General features: G+C 35.8%; 1 protein-coding gene across 4 annotated transcripts in view; it reads right to left on the bottom strand.

Annotated features, from left to right (window-relative positions):
- Nucleotides 1-11653, bottom strand: part of FGF7 (fibroblast growth factor 7) — a 30109-nt gene extending 18456 nt beyond the window's left edge. The window contains exons 1-2 of one of the 4 annotated variants that reach the window (XM_010717427.3): nt 11418-11653; nt 10309-10547 (exon numbers count right to left, since the gene is read on the bottom strand). In XM_010717427.3, the coding sequence (XP_010715729.1) occupies nt 10309-10547; nt 11418-11482 (304 nt within the window). In that variant the 5' untranslated portion in view covers nt 11483-11653. Of the gene's footprint in view, nt 1-10308; nt 10894-11417 lie in introns of all 4 variants that reach the window. The other 3 variants (XM_010717429.3, XM_010717428.3, XM_019619460.2) reach the window with 3 other exon arrangements.
- Between the last annotated feature and the right edge of the window lie 10471 nt (nt 11654-22124).

Genomic DNA, 22124 nt, shown 5'->3' with positions numbered 1-22124 from the left:
TTGGGATTAAAATTCAGTAATCTTTTGACAAAGACAGGTATTTATTACATTCCAAATAATAAACAATTTTGAATATTTTCCCACAACGATTATGATAAATACCTCTTCTCTCACTAGATCATTTTCTGCTTAAATAATACAGGCCTTGGAACTCTCATCACATTCTCTTAAATAATCTGGCTGGATCAGAGCTGGGCTGTTCACCACCTTACTAAACATGTTCCAGAATGACATGAAAAATTCTGCTTTGGGTCTAATTGATGCTCGTTTTATCATCACGGTATAGACTAGTTCTGCTTCCAGTGTTCCATCTGCATGAAAGTACCATTGCACAAATTGTCATTAAATCGTTCAGAACATGCCCTAGAACAACATGATTAAAATAGATGAATTCAAATTCAAAACACTTGATTACTTAGTTAAAAAAATTAGCAGAGCATGATTTCCTTGAAAGATGTGGTAATAGTTTCCTAGAAAAATGTGGCAATCTTTTTTTTTTCTTTAATTGTGTTGCATGACAGTTATTTGCATTTCTGAATTTCTCAAGTCACACAAAGAAGCAGACAGAATTGAAGTCATACAAAGTCATTTTAGTTTGATATTTATAATCAAACCGTCTGGGCACCAGTTTACTTGTTTGGACATTCTGATTGAAGTGGGTATGTACTAATTTCAAAGAATGGTTTTACTAATGGTTGTATTATTTTTGTTGCTCAACTTATGAGGCATTTAAAGGGACAAGTGTAAGTGCAGGATTCTTGCCATTTAGTTTTATAATTTATGCAGGCTCTCCTCAGCTTACGCTCAGAATTCATGTATTATTTGGTTTCCTCTGAACTAATGGATATTAAGTACAAACTCCAGCACTTGTTCACTCAAATGTATGGCTTCACACTGGTAGAAAGGTAGAATAATAAGCCAGACCACTTGTCTTTTACAGCGCCAGTAAGAAACCTTGCTTACAACTGCTGGAGCACATGTTCAGGTTGAGTAGCAGTGCTTTAAAACAGAGCACTGGTGCTGGAGGGGTAGCAGGACGTGAATGAGTAGAAGTCTCAGAACACCTGTGTATTGATTACCTTAGTAAGAATAGCACAGCTGGCACAATTTAGTTGGTTGACACTGAGTAAGGAGAGTTCCTTAAAGTGAAGAGGCTTTCCCTTTGTTTCCTGTCATGGTTTTCTTCATATTTCTAATATTCTTACCTGGTGAGGTGAGTGCTAGTATTTATTTCCTGAGTGTTTGAATATTTTTTTTTCCAATTGTAATTTAGAGATGAAGTATACTTCATTCATTTTGAGCTGACTTGCATATGGTGTTTTAGAGTGTTCTAAGGAAGTGCTTGCTTGCCCTAGAATGTAATATACCTTCTTTTTGGTTTTAAAACTGTGTTGGTAATGTTGGCCAGCGTGTCCATGGTCAGTTAAAGATGTAAAAGGTTCAGTTAGAAGAGTGGAGCTACTGGAAATAGGAAAAAGGCTTTTTTTCCACCTGTGGTTTGAATGTAGCCTTTTGAAGTTGTATCTAGTTTGGCTTTTGCTTAATAACATTATTTTATCCACAAATATTGTTTAATTATTTTTTGTGCTTACAGCTCATATGTTGTCAACAAGTGCTTAGTATGTTGTAGGGGTTTTCTTTTTTGTACCAATTTGGTGTCATTGAAGGATATTGATAAGACGTGCTCAACTAATAGAAGCATCTGCAGTGGGTGGGGATAACACAAATCTCACTGTGGACACAGGTGTTTGTCCCTGTGCTCATAGCAGGGTAGTATTACAATTTTTCTTGCAGTAGTGCTGGGAAATTACATGTCCATGGTGATTTCAGGGCTTCTCAGATGGTGTTTCCCTGTATAAGCAAGCTTGAAGGACTGCTAATTAGGAGGATCTTGTAGTGTCCTTTATCACAGTGAAAACCTGTGGTTTGTTTTGCGAGGTGGCCCTAACTAGCATGTCTCACTGCTTGAATCATTATTTGCTGGATTTACAGACCTGTTTTCCTAAATCCCTGTAAAATCTCACCAATATGTACTCAACTGCTCGGATGTCTGTGTCCCACCACGCAGCCCCTAAGCTGCTTGGGCTAACCAATGGAAATGCATTAGCATAGTAGAGTTTTGTAGGTGAAAGCTGCATTTTTCAATTGTATTGGTAGTGGCTGCAGCCTCTGGGATTCAGTTATCTTTTCCATTTTCCTTGCAAGTTTCTATCGGGTAATACAACTGCTGTTTTCAGAAGATCTTTGCTGCAGAAATCATATGAACAGCAAACATAATTGGTTTCTTTCCTGCTCTGTGCTGCCTTCTTTCCTTGTTAGCTACACCCATGTTTTCTGCCCAAACCAGCTGCTCAGTGGCTAGCTGGAAAGCCTGAACATTGTTGCCACTAGAGTTCATGCAGACCACTCAAATGCGAATCTAACATCATCCTGCAGCATTGCAAGTGTGTTATTCAAGAAACCAAAAAGCTTGCATAGTGGGTATTTTTGCATTCCTGACTAGCGTGTAGAACCTCACATTCACCACCGTGTTGCTTACAGGTGTGCATACAAACAATCCACAGAACTGTGGCACCTGTGCAGCCCTGGGATTTCAGCCCAGCACAGATGCACATGCAACCTTTCCAAAATTTCCCATTGACTGTAAGTATCCCAGTATCTTCAGCTCTAGATATATCTTCACCCATAATCATTTCTGTCCTTAACAGAACTATATCTGTGTATTTACTCTGAACAGCCACTTCTGCTTGAAATATGAAGATACACTTGACATTTAAAGGTCACAATAAAAGCTTACAAAATTAGCACAGATTGTTAAGGAACATATGGTCTTGTTAGATGGTTGGTTTTATTTTAAAAGACTTTACTTTCTACTTAGACAAATATCAAAATTCCTGGTAACAAAATGACTGAGGACAAGTCTGATCAGCTTCTTTTTATAGTCTATAGCACCTCCCAGTGTCTATTAACACATTCAGATGAAAGCAAACCATCTTACCAAAAATAGAAGTAGAATACGACATATGTATTGTTAAACTTTAGAAGTAGTAATGCTAAGAATGCTAAGAGACTCCTCCAAAAAACACAGCCACCTCATAGATAATAGGGGTATTTACAGAATATTGAAATGGTGAAGTTGAGTAGTATTTATTATTCTTGCTGTTTCAAAAGTTATTTTGGCAGTAGGTTCCATGAAATAGATCTCTTATCTGTGTTTCCATTTAGTTCTGTATCCATCTATCAGCATTCCGTCTGTAGGAAAATTTGAAGGATAGCATTCAGATGTAAAATGTTGGTTTTTAAATGGAATATCTGGATTCTTTTGTCTTTTCAGTCTGTTGTTTTTAGTTTGAATTGTCAGATTCCCACTAGAAAATCAAAAGAGCAAGTGCCTGCTTGGAACAAATTGACATATATCCCAGTTAACAACAGCAGAGCTACTTGTCTGTTTGACTAACTCAGTTAGGAGAATTTAGTCTTCTGTTGATGAAGTGTTCAAGCACTAGTTTCATGGCAGAGGCAGCGTGTGAATGCTGTAAACAAAATTATGATTTAATCCTCATCTCATTTGTTGTTTCCAAAGCTAAATAATAGCCAAGAAAGTGTATTGATTGCATTGGTATTTTTATTGCCTTTTTGTGTGCTTGCGTGAAGTTGTGGGCCACATCTGTGAATATCCATTTCCAACTTTTCAACACCAATTGTTACAAAAAAAAAATTTCCATTTGTGTAAATGGTGTCATGTGTTATGAAAGATTTGAAGTGTGACAATTCAGTGCTATGACTGTTAGCTTTTGTTATTGACATAGGAATTTTCACTGTTAACTTCTTCTTAATTATGTTTCTAAATTACGTATACTAGGAGGCTAACTTGACCTTTCCATCAGCTCATATCCAGAATTAAAAATTAAAAATAAAGTCAAAGGTCAAAAAAAAAAAAAACACACAAAAAAAACAATTGAAATACTGTTGCCAAATATAGTCATAAGCAGTCAATTATGCAATGAAACAATTGTGCCACCCAAGGAGAGTAACAGCCTTCACTGGGCTGAACTTCTTCATTTTTAATGAAGAAAGTGTTCCAAAATATATGACTAGGTGGTACATCTTGCAGTGTGGAGAAATATAACTGCATGCTTTAGGATGTCTTGATCTTTCTGAGTTTCAAGGAAAATACAGGGGAAGAAATAACTTTGCACAGTATTCCAGGATCCTTGAAATCTAAAAATCACATTAAAGTACTCAAACAATACAGAAAGCTGTGAAGGGAGATGTCTGTATTTTTGTTTTGTGTTGCAAATGTGGTATAACAAATTAAGTCTTCTACCAAATTCTATGTACCAATATGCAAAATTGCTTTATTAAGATTTGAGTTCTGTTTCTTTTTCTGTTTGATTATTCTAGTTACCATTCTATGAATCTATATTTTATTATAAAAGTACTTACTGTCTATAATACTAACACAATATTTTTGTAGATTTGGAAGTTTTTTCACTAATCTTTTTTTTTTTTTTAAAGCTCTTTTACACGTAGTTGAATTATTCTTATTCTTATTCTTATTATTATTTTGTGTGTGTAAGGGCCTGGAGAGTTAGAAGAATTTTCCCAGAGTCTGTAAGCAAGTTGCTTATAAACTTGGATTAGCCTCAAGCCTCTTGAGTCTCAGGTTAGGGCCACTTTAGCAAATTTTCTATAGGATGGATAATTAACATGCTTAGTGATACAGCACTGATTATTACTTTTTTTTTCCTTTCCATTGAAGAATTATAAATAATGGAGGAAAAGATGTGGGCTAGAAGGAATGCATTTTATCATTTTCAATTTATCTGTCAACTACTTCTGCAGTAAGCTGCTGGGTTTGATTGATGGTTCCTTTAAAATGGGACATTGCACATTTCTGATAAGTCCCTGTATTGAGTGAGTCAGAAAAACTCTGCAGTCACAGCTGAATTATAAATATATCAAGTCGAATGAATCAGTTAAAGCAAAACAAATGTAGGCTCAGCCTGTTTTCCACTGTTCACATTTCTCTTAGCTCATCCCCTGGTTTTGAAGCACGCAGGTATACCAACAAGGCTGCACCTATGTGAGCTCTTGAGACTGTTGACTACAGCTGAGCCCAGAGCTCCTTACAGAACTTAAGCAGTCACCTTGTGCTGAGTGGGAAGAACACTGAGTATAAACTGCTGCTATTTTTTTTCTGTGGTAAATGCTACAGAATGGAAAAGATGATGAAGATTCAAGAGGTAAATTCAAAAGTAATAAAGACTTTTCTAATTGTATTTTTTGGAACGCCTGTCAGTGTTTCAGTTGAACGTAGATTTGAGCACTGATAGCTGAGCTCTTAAGAACCTTGCTGCAGTGGTTCAAGACTTAATTCCTTTCCTTTTTACTCCTTACTTCTCCCAGAGGGCACTGTTAGCAAAAAGTCAGTAGAAGCTGGAGGGCAGACATATCTCATGTTTCTGTTAACTGCATCTTTGCTAAAACATGTCATTCAGCAACAGTTGATGGTGAAAAGCTGGGATTTTTAATAAGGTATGGATAAAAGTATAGTCAGACTCTTTATCACAGGCTTCAACTTCAGGGTCAGTAATTATCACTAGTGCTGGACAAAGAGCTAGAGATTGGGAAGATGTAAAGAAATCTTTTGTATTTTGATCCAGTTAATACCGCATTAGAGAGAATGTCACACTTGCATTGTAGGCTATTTCTAGAAGATATGCAGAAATTGCTGTTTGGATGAAATCTTTCTGTTATAGTAATTGAAAAGATTAGCAGCATACTAATGTGAAGCAAAATCACTTTCACATGAGTGAGGGTTTATTTTCTACTTCGGCCAACATATTGGTTGAATCAACAAACTCTTCAGAAATCAAGAATGCAGTTGTAAAGACAAGCATTCTGCATGGCTGGAGCACAATAACCCTCAAATGAATCTGGTACGTTAATACCTGCCTTAAAGGGCTGAATTTTCAAATATTGAAGCTTCTCCTTTCTTTAATGTGTATATAAACAATAGAAATAAAATTTGATGTGAAAGCACAGTATGCATACCAGTACCTCTTTTGCCCTAGAAGCATATAAAAAATAGTATTGAAAATACTTTTGAATTCTAGGCACATTTGAATGTTTCCTCATTGAGGTGCAGATAATAATTTTAGGATAAAATTTTAAATAGAGATTGCAACCATTTCGTGCCTAGATACCATAAAGCTATTTTTCTTTTTTTTTTTTTCTCCTTATGCTTTTGGTCCTCTTTACCCACCGAGAAGAGGAGGAAACAGACGCTTTCTGGGTTTAGAGTGCACATGGAATATGATAGGATCAGACATGTTAGGATTCAGGTTCCGGGAAGGCTTTTCTTGTAACTAAGAGGCCCTTTGAAGTCTTTAAATGAGATTCCAAAGGCAACAGAGCGTGGAAAGTCCTAAAGCATCATCCAGTTGTAGTTTTAAATCCTCTTGGATAGAGTCAGTATGAACTCTGATTTTTTTTTTCTTTCCTTTTTTCTGAACAAAAATAAAATCTCATGAAATTCATAGGCACAAACTTGAATTAAAAGCTGGGCAGTATTTAGGAGAGAGTTATTTTCTGTCAAAGATGAGGAGTTAACAAAATGCTCTGTTCTCTCCATGATCTGCTCCATCACTCACTTCTTTCAGTCATTAATTCTGGAGGTCTGTTTTCAGTGCCTACTTAGATTGTTTTATGTGAACAAGATACAAAACTTACTTTTCAATAAATAATCAATAAATAATAAAGCCAATGGTTTATGCTTGGGCAGAGTATAATTAATGATTGTCAGAGATAAATGCGTTATGAATAATGACAGATTTTTCTGGATGCTCTCATCTTTTGGCTGCTTTCTAATTCTTGCTTTAGTTTTGTCAGCATGTGACACTTCTCACTCTGTGTTTTAGTCTTCTTTAGCTGATTCTGTGAGGTGCAAAGTGATTTCCTCCACTTAGTAAAAATTTACTTAGTTTACTCTTGTGTTTTTGTTTATTTTACTTTTGAGTTACCAGTTTTATGTCCACCAAAGGGCTCCTCTACTTTCTGAAACATAGATAGAATAGCTTTCTTTGGGTATATAACAAGGACATCACTGTTACAGGATTCATTAGTTTGCTTTCACTGGTACAATACACACCTTTCTTGAACTAAGCAATTAACTTCTAATGCAATTTGAAACAAGTGAATGATGAATACAGGTTAATTACTATTAGTGAGTTGAGATTTGTTCCAGAGTTAGGTAATGGAATTTCAATCCACACACACTTCAGCTGTTACTTTTATAGAATATGCATTATGAATATATGGTGCATACTTGTTCTGTAAGTTACTTGAGAAATTTGAAACCCTAATTCCTCACCATCTTTGCATTCTTGTGTATGTAGTCTTGACTGAGAAAAGCCATGTGAATTTTGGCACTTACCCAAGTTATCAGGTAGGATGACGAAGGTATCATTCTACAGACATTTCTAATTTTGCAATTTCTAATTGTGAAAATTGCTCTTCACAGTATTTATGCTTCACAGTTCGTGGGCTGAAAACGAGTCATTGACTCTACAAGATTGTCAATGCAGTTTCTTTAACGTTGGTTGAAAAATGTTTGGTCTCTTTTTTTTTTTTTTAAATTTTCATTTTAGTAGTCCATGTTATTGATGATTCAGTGGAGAGAGAATATGTTAGTGACAAATTAGGATAAAATTTGAAGATGCTTCTCAGAGCAGTTCTTCATACCTGATGATTAATTTGGCTGTAACTGTACTGGGATTCCATCCTAAGAAACAGGTTTGATTTACATTTTACTAATTTAAAACTTCCAGAACCAGAGTTCACAGAGCAGGAATATTTGAACACACAGAATAATCCATCTTAGTAATGGATACAGTTTTTAAATGATGCTTTTCAGAAATCCTGGATAAAAATAGCCAGTTTAATCTGCTGATGTTAACCAAACAAAATAATTGCCTAGGGAAAGCAGATTAGTTCAGGTTGTCTTCTTTCCCCCCCTTCCTCTCCCATCGTTTTCTCTATGTGTATTTCAGTGTAGAGCCATGAACACATATTCAGAAAGGCTTCTTACTGTTGATTAGAGTATTTGGCAAAACAAACAAACCAGGCTAAATTTTTGAGTTTCTCAGAAATTCAGTGCTCATATTGTTGTTTCCCTTTGTCTATATTTCCCTGTTCTACTTTTCTAACAGATATTATTTCCTGCTCTCCAATAGCTGAACTATGGAGAGGGACCCAAGCTTAAGATGGTGAGACACTTCCCATATACTTTAGTAAGTTTATTGATGACATTTCATCACAGTACATCTCAGTTACCAGATAAACCTTTCAAGTGTAGATTGTTTTTCTTCTGATGCTCATTTTACCAGAAACGTTTACCAGAAAGAGTTCAGTGTTTTGGTGTGTTTTTTTTTGTTTTTTGTTTTTGTTTTTTTTTTACATATAAAGGTAAGGGTATAATAACTCAAGGTTGTGTTTCTATAATTTGTAGCTGTTTATTACCATGAGTAAATCTTCATAAAGTGCTCAGGAATTCTACAAGAAAGTGGTTTGCCTCTAACAAATGATGATCTGGTATCCTCTGCTGCTTTTACTACAAAACATTTCAGGATATCAGTAGTATGCTTCAGCAGCAGGGAATCCTGCAGATAATTGAGAAACCTTACTTTAATTTGAACTAATGCTAAATTACTAACAGAATTCTTAGTTAAGCAGTCTAGAAGCACAAGGCAAATTTATATAACTATTGAGCTCTATATGCTGCCATAATATTTTAAGTACTTGTTTGTAAATAAAAATAGAAAAAAAAAAAAATGGATACAGCCGATATTTGCTTCTCTGCAAAAATCAGAAGCAACTGTTTCGACCACCAGTAATAGTTCTTCCAGTTATTTTTGAGAGCTACATTTCACTTCCAAACTAGCATTGTGGATCTCTATTGTAACATTGTCCTCCTGAAACTCAATGGGAGTCTTCTTGAATATGGACCAAATAATTTATTTGGCTGCTGGCCATGTGTTGTCTTTCAGACCAATATAGTTGTTCACTACATAATAGGACAGGAAGAAAAGAGACATATGGAAACAAAATTTAAAAGAAATGGTAACATTACTCAGTGAAGCTTTAAATGCTCAAGTTGACAAGTTATTAATGCAGTCATGAAATAAATAATTTTGAAGCCCACTGTCTAGGTGCTTAGCATTGAAAAGTGCTGTTTTTATAGAAAATAAGTTGTCAGCTTCACTTGCAAGATGAATTGCACTACAGTTCTTAAAGTTTGAGTGTTTAATTTACTTTTTTTATTTTGCTCATGCAATGGTATGAGGAATTTATATTAAAACTGTATTTAATAGCATCACATTGGAAAGAAATTTGATCTTTCAGATGACTATAAACACTAGAGCAGCATGTCTCTGCCTTCTAATTTTATTTTGAAATATGCAATATAATCCTATGTGTTTTATTGTTGTATTTTAAGACATTACTTTTTTTTAAAGTAGATGTCATAGACATTTAAGTATGCAATCTATATAATAACATGAAAGCCAAGATTTGGAAAATAGTGATTGTAAAATTGATGCCATCAGTAGTCATTAATGGGAGATATTTAGTGTATGTGTGGAAAAAATATAGATTTGAACTGGCAAAAGAATTGCTGTACTAAAGTTGTATTTGCTACAGCTTTGCAAAATATTATATGTCCATTCTCTCTAGATGAGTCATCTTTTTGGAAGAAAGAGGAGAGAATATTTTTTGATCATCATGATCATCGTAATAATGAACTGCAGAAACTATAATAGATTTGATCCCTGGCTTGGCAAGCTCTCTGAAAGATTTTGCAAGACAGTTTACATAATTCTTTCCATTGAACTTTCTAGTATTCCATATATTTTAATTGTTAACTCAAACATACCAAACTTTTAAGTAGTTTGTAGACTGCATAAGCATAGGTTAATGTTTCATAAGTATTTTATGAGCAGTTTGTGGTTATACATTTTCATACTTACAACCTTAATTCACTTGTTAAAATAGGCTCTCTGTTTGTTAATAGTTACCAGCTGTAACTAATACATTAGCAGATCTACCATGTAGTATTTATAATGACGCATTTCAAAATCAATAACAAATGTCCTGCTGTAGAATTAATTGGCAAACTCGTCTCATACAATGGTCAGTACACTGTACAAAATTCTTTTGAAATTACTATAAATCAAGAATAGGGAAACAATGCTGTGTAAATTCTTAAAAGCTTAGAAGTCAAATAGGAAAAGCAAAGATACTACTTACTGTAGTTGTTGTTTGCTTCTCTCGTCCCTTTTACTTTGCCTCGCTTATCAATCCTCATATACCACTGAGTTCGACAGAAAAGTCTTCTCACTCTTACATCCCCCCCTTCCATATAATCATAGCTTCTGGTATGTCGCTCAGGGCTGGAACAGTTCACATTTGTAGCCATTTGCTCTGGAGTCATGTCATTGCAAGCTAAAGATATAGTGCCCATTAGAAAGATAATGTAAAAGTATGATCTGTAGAGCAAAATTGGCAGGATCCATGTCAGTATCCATTTGTGCATTATAGTGCAGTGTTCTGGGTGTTCATGAACAACATAATGAAAATTAAATCTCAAGTAGACTGTTGCTCTTAGGTCACCGACCTGCCTTCTGTCTTTACGAGTTACAGATTCATTTAAATGAGATTGTTCCCTCTTCTAGAATTCTGATCGTTATTCCTTAATAGTTAATGGCGAAATAGAAGAGCTTCTTAAATATCTCTTCAGTCAGAATATCCTTTAAAGACACAAGTTATAAAAACCTTTGTTGCTGTAACCTTCTGTACTACTTGAATTTGCTGCTTGCACTGAAAGTAAAAGATCTGTGAGAAAAGGTGCATGTGTAAGTCTTTATGCTCAGTTGTTACAGACGTGCAAGGATACATTATGCTACTGAACGGTACTTTACATAAATGTATGACATGCTAAGCTGACTCTTACAAATATACAAATGTATATACAATAGATATCTTTCACATAACTTATTTATTACATAAACAGACATTTAAACTGATTGTAAACATTGTTCTATCTTCACTCTTAAGTCCTTCCAAAAATCCCCTACTGATAAGAGTAGAAATACTTTCTCATACACGGTAAAATTTGCTGATAACTTCATGCATATATCTTTGCTATTAACACGATTATCAGGTAACTTTTCTATAGTTTGAATTTCAAGACAGACTTCAATCTTAGCCTGTGTTTTTATTCCTCATATACTTTTTTTAGTTCATCAATATGAACAGTTTTCTTAATGCTTTTTAGCATCTAGCATATACAAACGAAGATAAAACCTATTAACTGTTAGAAACTGTTAAAATGTTCTCGTAAAGGACAGATAACTTACTTGTTCCTGTTGATAAGAGCTGGATACCCAAGTATTCCATTTCTGTTGTCTGCTTTTTGCAACATGAGACACACCACTGCAGCTACAAACTTTCTCAGCTCAAAAAGACTCCACCAAAATAATAATTGTTTCCATAAATCAACACTCTGGAGAGATGTGTGCTTATGCGTGTGCGTGCATGTGTGTGTAGAGCCTGTTGTTCAGTCCTTTTCGATAAATACCTTTGCTGACCTCACTTGGAAGCAATTAGAATTTAACCAGTCAGCTGTCAGTTGAATGCACGAACAAAAATAAAAGGAGGCTTGCATTGTATCGTGTCCAATGGTCATCAGAGGGAGCTATGTACATAGTTTATACTTCAAATCTCCAAGAATCTACTTTCTAAAAACACAGATCCCATGATGTGTGGATAGAATTGCTTTGCGTGCTAGTTAGTGTTTCTCTGCTTTGGTTTAGGTCACTATTTTCCTGTCTTAAAAAGTATTTCTCCTCTCTTTTAGACACACACACTTATTTCAGTTTTCTTTTGGATCTTTTCTGCAGCTCAGCAGATTCATACTCTGCTTATTGCCTTTCCGATGGACATAGAAAACGTGTGTTCATTATGTATTGTGGAGAGACTATGGAGATTGTTACAGAATTGTGTTACAGATTGGTGTAGCCTGCTTTTAGATCATAGACTTGAAAAGAGGGACCATTGCAAGTAAACAAACAAAAAAAAATCACTGAGGTTTTACTTGATCTTCCACTGGGGGAAAATGAAAATATTTTTTGGATGTTTTAAAGACTGATGTTCAAAGCACAGCCTTTATCAACATCAAGGGAAAAGTGCTACTAGGGATCAGCCTTCCTTAGCATAGGTGCTTGTTAGTTCCTGAAACTTGCAATGTGGGAAGGAAAAGTTGTAACAATACAAGTAAAGCTCTTATGCACCAGCCAGTGGATGGCCAGCGGACTTCCACTCCCTATAATAGGAGTAATGGGTAAATGTTCCTGGCTTTCTGTTTATGTGTTTGTACCTGTCTCTAGCATCAGTCTGCTATCCAAAGTCTGCGTTCCATTTCACCTGTAAAATCTGCTGAGGATCTGATGAATGTATTTTTAAAACTTAGAGAAGTTAGATTTTAAAATACCTCTTAATGTTGTTTAACTTCTGCACTCGTAATGAGAATACATCTCAAACACTTCTGTAGATAATAGTAAGAAGGAATGCTTGGATTTCATGAATCAGTAATTATTTAGTTGTCTATACTTGATGTAATAATGCAGTTTTTAATTACCTGCTTTGCTTCCCTTGCCACTCAGGCAACTCTATAGAAATGGATAACAGTTACTTCTTAGAAATTAAAGGAAATGCTGTACGCAGGCAGCTAAACACCATGCAGAGTACATATGTGCCACCTTGTGGTAAGGGGGACAGAGATGATACAGGGGCTTTCACTGTGATTATCCTAAGTAAACATCAACGGTAGAAGTAACTACCTGATCTTGTATTACACAGCCTTTCCTTAATACAGAGAATGAGCCGTTTGCTTCCTTGAAGTACTCGACTTCCTTGTTAGTGCTCCCTTGAATTAATCCCATTTGTCACTAATTTCATTTATTTATAACCATTCTCACTCACAATCCAAGGGTGATCAACTTTTTAGTATCTCCATGTCAGCATATTGGACTGTTCTCTGTATTCTGTGACTCAGCCTAGCTTTCCTAGTTCAGCTAGGGCTTGGTATGTGCATGACACTGTGTGACTTCCAAAGGCTGAATGTCCACAGTAGATACGCAGTGAGACTTTGATTAAGTTAACCCTTGTAAATTGTGATTACAGCTGTTTCCACCTTGACTTTGTGTCTTGTCGACCCATGTCTACCACTCTGACCAGAAGTGGGGCTGCAATGATTTAGCCCAGTTGTGTTTTTGCCAGGACATTTGCTGGATTTATATCTGTGCATTCTCAGATCTATTCCACAGTCTGACTACAGAATGATAGCAATGAAAAAAATCTGTGGTATTCAAAAGGCTTATCTGTTGTGTATTAAAAAGAAAGCTACCAAAGGTAACATGTAAACTCTGTTTTACTCAGCAAACTAGAATGCAGGTAGAAATGGTTTTGTAAATATTCAGTGTGGATTTTTTTATGAGCAGTAACAGCTTTCACTTTAAGATCCAAACTAGTTTTAATTTTTTAATTTCCTTGCTAACTTATTGTTTCTGACAGTTAGTTACAGGAGAAAGATATGTACCTGGGGTGTCAGATCTAGGAAGCTGGAGCTGCACATGGTCCAGCCACAGACATGTATTTCTTTTGAGTCTGAAAAATAAATCATTTTCTGTGTGTTTTTATGCTGTGTTTCAGTTCAGATCTTTATGAAGTTTTGTTTAGAATAAAATAATTTTATATAAGGCACAAGCTGTAAGCTTAGTCAGTGAGCAATGTAATTATTCTAATTACTGCTGATAGTTTCAACATTCTCACCTTTTCTAATTATTTAAGTTTTTTTCAAAAATCTTTACTGTATTTTTAATCACACAGATTTGTCTTGTTGCACAAGTACAACTGCTTAATTTTTAATGAAAGGATGCCATCTTGATCTGCATATGCAAGTCATGATTTGTTGCATGAATTTAACTCGCTTCTTTTTAAGCCAAGCACAACTAATAACCTTCTCAAATTATTTTACTTCTAAGGAATATTCAGCTTGTGTGGCACTTCTTTCTCTAGCTTCTTGCAAACTTGCACACAAAGGGCTTTGCAAATCAAATCTCTCAAGCAAGTCTGTAATGATTCAGAGAAATTGTTGACCTGAAATGGTAGCAGTTCTGTATTTCTGTAGCAAAGCGTGTATTTGAAGAAATAAATTGAAGTATTGTGGCCACGTGAAAATTGGCAAAATGTGCTTCAGTATTAAAACCTGCCCTCTCTCCATTAACTCATGCATTGTTTCCTGCTTGCTCGCCTTCACTTGCAGCAGTGCTGTGGGCAGTGCACATACCGGAAAGAAGAAAGTGAAAATAACTTTGCTTTTAGTTATGAAAATTGTGCAATTGTGTAATATGTGCCATCCAAGTTTTGCATTGGGTCATAAAGGCAGTTTATTAGAAGAAAAAAAAAAACAAACAACACCTCTCCATTTTGTCCAACTTGCCTTCAGGGCTACACATACCTGATATTCTATTGCTCGTCGTTCCCCAATCCATTTCCTATTTGCTTTAGAACATTTGCCAAAAGTCTCAGAATTGGAGACAGTAAGAAGATAGTCTCAGTGTCAGACTTTTAATCTAAGAAGCTGGATACTAGGTCCCTGTGGCAATAGCTGAAATGGGATGGAAATGTCTTATGCAATTCACTTGTAATTATTAAATTTTATATTATTAGCAATAAATACGAAATGATCTCTTCAAACTTTGCTTTTAACTCGGAGTATAGCTATGCACAGATATCCAAGACTGAAATATGCACACAGTGTGTTTTTGTGTTTCTTTTTTTAACTACTCAGACAAGCCACTTCTGACCCTTCACTTACCTCCATACATCGTTTAATTATTGTGGTTTACTTGATAGCTAAACATTTCATTAACAATAACAAAAATATAATTTGTGAATGAAGTCTAAAGCAAGAATGAAACTTTGTTGCAACAATAATATGTCCCATTATTAGCCTGTCTATTTGCAAGTCTTTTAATCCTAGAAAACAATTTTAGTTCCTTTTAATTGGAGCCCATCTGAAGGCAGGTTTGGAGGATGTTTTTCAGCCTATTTTTTTCCTAGTTTTCTGACTGTGGCTTCATTCATCTTCTAATGCTGCGTGTATACCTCACTGAACAAAGGTTGATTGAGAATGGAAAATTATCCTCTTTTTCAAATATTTCTTTATATTTCTAACTAATATCTCATTGTGGAAAAGAACTAGATTGTGTGAACTATATGGTCCTGTCTTTGATTCTAACCACAATTTACGTTCTTTGATTAAAGCACAATAAAGGTAATGTGATTAGTAGATTTCCAGTAACTACCTTTTGGCATCTACTCATAGTAAGACAGGGGTGCATTAAGCACTGCACTTTGATATGTGAAGATAAAACCAGTTAAAGTCAGAAAGAAGGGATTAGTAAAAACATACAGCAATTATATGGATATATACTTGTATTTAATGGAAGGACTTGCAATGTCACTTAACAGAGGGTAATCTAATATGTATATATCTGTAGTATTTAAGTAATCTGAAAGCTGGCTGTGTGGAGTAGAGGTGGCAAGTGGTCTGAATTTGTGATAAAATGCTTTGAGTGAGAGAGCAGTAGGATTTAATTAGGGGAGTGGGACTGAACGCTGCTAAGAACATGCAGGGGGAGGAGGAACTGGCACTGAAGAGAGGAAGATGATTGAGAAAGCCTACTGCAGAAGGCAAGGGATGGGGACCAAAATACAGAGACAGTAAGTCAGTAGGCAAGGAAAGTATAACAGGAATACTTCCAAAACACAAAGTGGAACCAGGGTTTTTACAGGAGCAGTTTTTTGGTTGGTCATGAACCGGCAATGCAAATCTTTGGTGTGGCCCAAAATATGAGGGACCTCAATTTGCTTATAGCCTGCTTTAACTGGCAGTTTCAGTAATCAAAGAGTGGTGATAGATCTGAAGTGTACTGCTTCCAGTTGAGTATTCTGGATGCAACAGCACTTCTGGGATGGAATTTTAAAAACTTAATCACATGCACGTACATGGCTCCGTGTTGAAAAATTACTGGTGCTGTGGGGTAATGTACTCCAAGGGCACAAAGCACCAGTTATTTATCTTGTGCATTAAGTTAGGGAGGGAACTTGTGAGGAAGAGAATGATGAGATAGATTAAAGTCTGTATCATACTGCATACTCACATACTCACATACAGAGTGCCAAACTAATGTTATCAAAGTAAACTCTTGTCATCTCCTGATTAATAGTCACATTTTAAAAAGACATTAAAGATATAAAATTATGGGTAATATATTCTTACATGAATTAGAATGATTTATGAGTCAGATTTCTATCATACTGCAGTGATTTACACAGCTAAACATCTGGCTTTCAATCACATTAATGTATTCTGAATAGGTAGTATGGGTTTTCTGGAGTTTGTTCCTAGTCTTTGCTCTTGCAAAGTACGTTTCATTTTTTGTTGTTGTTGTTGTTGTTGTGTTTTTTTTCATTTCTCCCAAGCATATTTTCTTTCTTCAAATTCTTGATTTTTCCCATGCAGCTTCTGAAAGGACAGTCTTCTTACTGAGACTCACCTAACAGCAAGATCTTTAACTGATGTGTATATAAATGAACAACAAAAGGAATAGAAAATATCTATGTGGGTAATCACATCATTTGTATATTTTCATTTAGTTTAAAAACATTGTTTAGATTTTCAAATAAACACTTGCCCATACAGTGCACTGAAGGCATCACTGTACAGAGTAACACTGATGTAAATTATGACATCTTCAGTTTTAGGGGCATGGCTGTAGCTAAGCCGAGCTCCATGCACTTGAGCAGGTCCAGGATTTCACCTGAGCTTTAACATGGATTCCCTCTTTTATTTTATTTGCAGGTGTTTTAAGTCATGGTTTAACTTGACTTTTCTTCAGTGTCTTGCCTTTTTCTGTTCAAAGTAGGCAATTAAGAAGGCTGATATCATCAATAAAAACAATTGCAATATAACAAAATATGGGATTATATATGGCAGAAAGGCTACTGGATTAGTACTATTTTTGAGTTTAGGAAATAGCTATAGTAAAACTTTTCCTAACCTTCAGTTAACTATTTGGCTGTGCTATTTTACATGTTCTAAATAGCAAAATAATAGTGAGAGGGGAGGAAAGGGCCCTGTTCCCCTGTGAAGTTATGCTGTTTGCAGGGACTTAAAAACTCATGAGTAAATTCAGAAAAAAGAGCAATTCTCTATAATAATTGTATGCTATTAAATATCTGTCAGAGACAGGGATACCGTTTAGTCACAGTTATGGTACTTTCCAGTTGTTTACCATTTGGATGACAAATAAGCTTTTGCAGAACTGAGTGGACTTAATAAGAGAGCCTTTAATAGAAAAACTGTGTTAATAATTGATTTACAGTGTGTACTCCACCACTTTCTCCACTTTTCTCCATTCCCTCTCTGAAAATGAAGTCAATAACATCCTACTAAATCTGTGTAACTTCAGGCAAGAGTAATCATTTGTTAAGAGTGTGAAAGGAGAATGTAAGGATGCTGTGATCTCTACTCAGGTGCCAAGCACAGGTGCAGGGTTACAGCAGGTGGTCAGCATGGTTCCTGAGGCATCTAGCTTGGGTATGGACCAGTGGACCAGATTTTCTGTGGCTTGAATATAACAAGCAGAGTAAAGTTTCAGAATGTCTTTGCATTCAGAGGACGTGGAGAATATGTCAGAATTTTGAGCTCCTTTCAGAGTTCCAGAAAGAGGGCTTAGGAAAGATGTGACATTTTGTTGCTTAGAATGGTAGTTTTTATTCCAAGGTACCGTCCTGCTTCTCTATACATATAGCTCTTCTGTAGATTCAAGGAGTGATCCATTCTGTTGGTGAACAGCTGTACTTTCTTGAGTTTAAATGTCTCCCTCTGCAGCTGTTACACTGTTAAGTAGTCATTTGCTGAGCTTATGGCATTAGCAAGGATAGAATTTTGTCAGCAGCTGATGAAGGTCAGGCTTTAAAACAGATCTGTATCAGAACTGATATAGATCTGATCTGCCTCCTCACTCCTGGCATGCTTTGCTCATCAAATTATTACATTACTAAGATAACTTCTATGCTTTAACAGCATTTTGGTTGCAATTTTTTTTTTTTTTCCACTTACTTTTGACAAAGGCTGTCCATTGTAGCTAAATTTAATCTGCTCAAACCTAAATATTACTGCTAAGTGTAATTGGAATGCAGAATGTTTGGGAGGTGATAGAGAGGCAGAGGGGAAACCAACCAAGGACTAAGTCACCTGAATATTCTGTTCTCTCCCATGGCAGGCAACATTTTAAACTTCAGTACAAAGAGGAAAGAAAACTTGATGCCTTGATAGCAATTTGTCTAGTGCAGTGGTAGCTTTTCTTATCAACTTACAATACTGGATTGAATGAATCTGAAGTATCTGCCTAGTTTCTAGCTGTTGCATCTCTTGGCTATGCCATGCTTGACCATGCATTACTGCAGATCTTTTCTGTATTAAAAGAACAGTTTTTTTTAACTGACTTTGTGTGACTACAAAGAATGCAAACATGAAAGTAGGTGTGTCAGCTCCAGTGATAATGTTACTGTGCTGAACATGGGAGCCAACTGAGTGTTTTTTATTTTTAAATCCACTTCTCAGAAAAAAAACAAAACAAAACAACAACAAAAAACAGACTAAGAAGATAAAATCACTCTTTTCTCAAATATTTATTTATTTCTTTACTTGAAAGAGTTTTAACAGTCAGTTTTTTGCTAGTTAACCACATAGCAATAAAATCCTCCTCCAAAGATCATGCCTTTGTTTATTTGTTTGTTTCATAGCATTGTTAGGAATGAACAATACATTGGCAGCATCTAGTATAAATTCTTGGTATCTAAGATGTCTCTGGTGAACAGTTTATCAAATTTACTATGTATTCTATAATCTTTAGTTACAGATTACTTTTTCTATGCAAGTAAATGGTCTGTGCCCTTCCTGACAATTCCTGTTGGTGCCTAAAATGTTTATCTCTTCTTGACTGAGAAGCCTGTGGAAGAAAAGATAGGTATCTTAAAATATTCTAAAACCTCGTTACAATTCTTAGATCCTAGTATGAGGATTGTGAAATTTTGTCAGTAATGCCCTTTACTCTGTCTACTTTTTTCCATGGCCTTGCAACCAACATGACTTTAATCAACATTTCGTCAGCATCAAGAAGAAAACCTTGACTGGGGATCTTACCAATGCTCAGAAATACCTAAATGGGTGAGGGTCAAGTGCATGGGGCCATGCTCTTTTCAGTGCCCAGAGACAGAATAAGGGGCACTGGGTACAGACTGGAACACAGGAAGTTCCATACCAAGGGAACTTTGAAGGTTACAGAGCACTGGAAAAAAATGCCCAGAGAACCTGTGGAGTTTTCATCTTTGGAGATATTCAAAACCTGCCTGCACAACCCGCTGTAGAGTGTACCACTGCTTTAGCAGGAGGTGGATAAACGATTTCCAGACATCCCTTCCAACTCCTATGATTCTGTGTGATTCTGTGATTAATGAATCTCTATTTGTACTGTTGTGGAAAGAGCACTTGATTATGCCCACAAGAGATGAAGCAAGTTTGCACGAACAATGTTAATGCTGGATTTACCAGACTCGGAGTTTTTGATCTTGGAGTCTTACTATCAACTACTCCAATATCAGAAGAAGACTTATACTTGTTGATTTCCACAATTTGTAGTGCAAAGCAGTAGGAAGGGTAGAATCACAAAACATTTAAAAGTATGCAAAAGTTGACATTTATTCCATAAGAAACATTTTGCACTGTGGAAGAGTTTTTTATGCCTTCAGAGGGATGTTTGCAGTGTTGTGTCAAGGTGCTTCTGCCTCTTTCTACAATGTGAGAAGCGAATAATTTTACTTTAGACTCTTCTAACCAAACAATTTCTGTAATAGTTACAGGCACTTATCTCAGACACAAAAGATGTCTCAAAAAAATGCAGCTTTGATCAAATATCAGTCTTTCCAAAATCCACATTCTTCTTGTTCAGCTTATTGTCTGAATTGGCAACCTTGGTGAGCTTCTGCACGAGGAGAAAGTTGAGCATCTACAGGTATGCAAAGGGTCCTGTTAATGTATCTGCAGGTGTTAGTGTTTGAAGGGATTAGAGAACCAGCTACGGGATGAAGAAAACTAAATGGCATTAAAATCACTGAAAGAGAAGAAATGATAGAAAAATCCTGGGAAAGAAGAAAGTAAGGAGTTCCTAATGTATAAAGTAAGTCAGAAGAAACGAGCTACAAAATAGGGGATTCTGTGTATGTACGCTCAAATAGCCCGGGGTCATTTTACCAAAGTGCAGGGAAGGATCAAGGAATTTCTCATACAAATCCCTTCTCCTCCTGTCTAATGTTTTCTTTCAAAACTTAGAAAAGAAATAACATAATCTGACAAATCAAATATGTATGAAGCTCTACTGTGTGGAGTCATTTTTAGGTTTAGTGTAAATATATTGAATATTCAATGTATTTTGACTCTAATGATGTGCAGTAAGACTTCTAAAGACTGTTGCATTGTACAGGGAAAAGGCTTTGTTCACACAAAAAATATTTGTTCATAGAAGCCAGAAATAAGTTCTCTTTATAAACTGTACTATTTCAAGGCAAGTTTAGCAGATACATTTGCAAGACCTGTGTTTTTCCCAGCAGAAGTTCCTCTCATCTGAAGTAACCAGGATAGTAGCAATTAGAGTTGGTGCTGAGCAGGGTCAACTTGGGACTCTTTTCTAGTTCTCTTGAAATTTAGGTAGATAAGAGCAAAGGCATCGATGTGATTTGTTTTGCATTGTCATTTGTTGGTTGTTTTGTTTTGTTTTCCTGCTCAAGAAACCCATTCAACTGCACACTTATCAAAAAGGAAGTAGGGAAGTTCCCTTTTGCATGGTCTTTGGTTCCTTTCCTAGATGCAGACATGTAGAGGGGAAAGTATCTGGCTTTAGTATGGCCATACTGAAATTTGTTATAGAAACTGAGGCATTGAGGATTGATCCTGAAATTCCTTTGTGACGGGTGATCCCTGTTCCTGTGTGAATGGAAATCTTGATCTTTTCTAATGCATGTGGAGAAAACAGCTGGTCTATTCTGCAAAGCAGTGCCATTATGTCTTAGTCACAGTTTTTATGATTCCAGATACTAGCTTGCATTTAGCACAAAAAGAGCTCCCATCAGGATTGGCAAGAAGATAAGGCCTCCATTTAGTGGCTCTCTGGAGCTGAAGATTATTTTTGGAACTTTCGTATCATATTTACAGGCTAGTAAACCAAAGCAGTATTACTGTAAATTATAGAGATCTAGATATAAAGCAGTCTCTCTCTTTTTTTTTTTTTTCTATGAGCTTTATTTCCTGTAGATTTGTAAGCAAAACTGAAAATACTGATATATATATATTTTTTTTCTTCATTTCAGTGGACAGAGCTTTAAGATAATGGTGCATTGGAGTGTAACCAAAATAAGCATCTGAAGGACCAGAGTTGTTCCATGTTTCTTAGGTCTTTTTGTACAAGAGGAGAGGTCTGATTTTGAGGGTTTTTTTCAGTTCCTGCCCCACCTTTCTGAAGATACATATGCTCTCCCTCTTCAGTTTTGAGAAACACCCCTCAGGGCATCCTTTTTATTTGAATTGATTTTCTGGATGTTTATCTTTTTCGATCTGGTCATGAAAAGCACATCTGGTTCCTATTTTAATCAGTATTTCAGGGGGAGCAACATCATATTATAGAAGACTAACAATGCTAAAATAATAATCCATAATGATGCAACTTCTGGTAATTTAAAACTATTTTATCCACTGTTTGTAGAAGTGTGTTAATGATGTAGGCCAACTGATCTCTTTGTAGATCTGGGTCCCAATAATAGAGAAATGTCTGACATCCACATAGACAAACCCTGCGAACCATCAGGAATTCCTGGTGTTTTTTAAATGTCTGAATGTTTTAGTATTTACAGAAAGTGCCAAACCAAAGGTTGTGGAATCC

Source organism: Meleagris gallopavo, chromosome 12, assembly GCF_000146605.3.
Source record: "Meleagris gallopavo isolate NT-WF06-2002-E0010 breed Aviagen turkey brand Nicholas breeding stock chromosome 12, Turkey_5.1, whole genome shotgun sequence".
NCBI lineage: Eukaryota > Metazoa > Chordata > Aves > Galliformes > Phasianidae > Meleagris > Meleagris gallopavo.
Note: the sequence above shows the minus strand (reverse complement) of the source record. Positions and strands in the feature narration are given on the sequence as shown.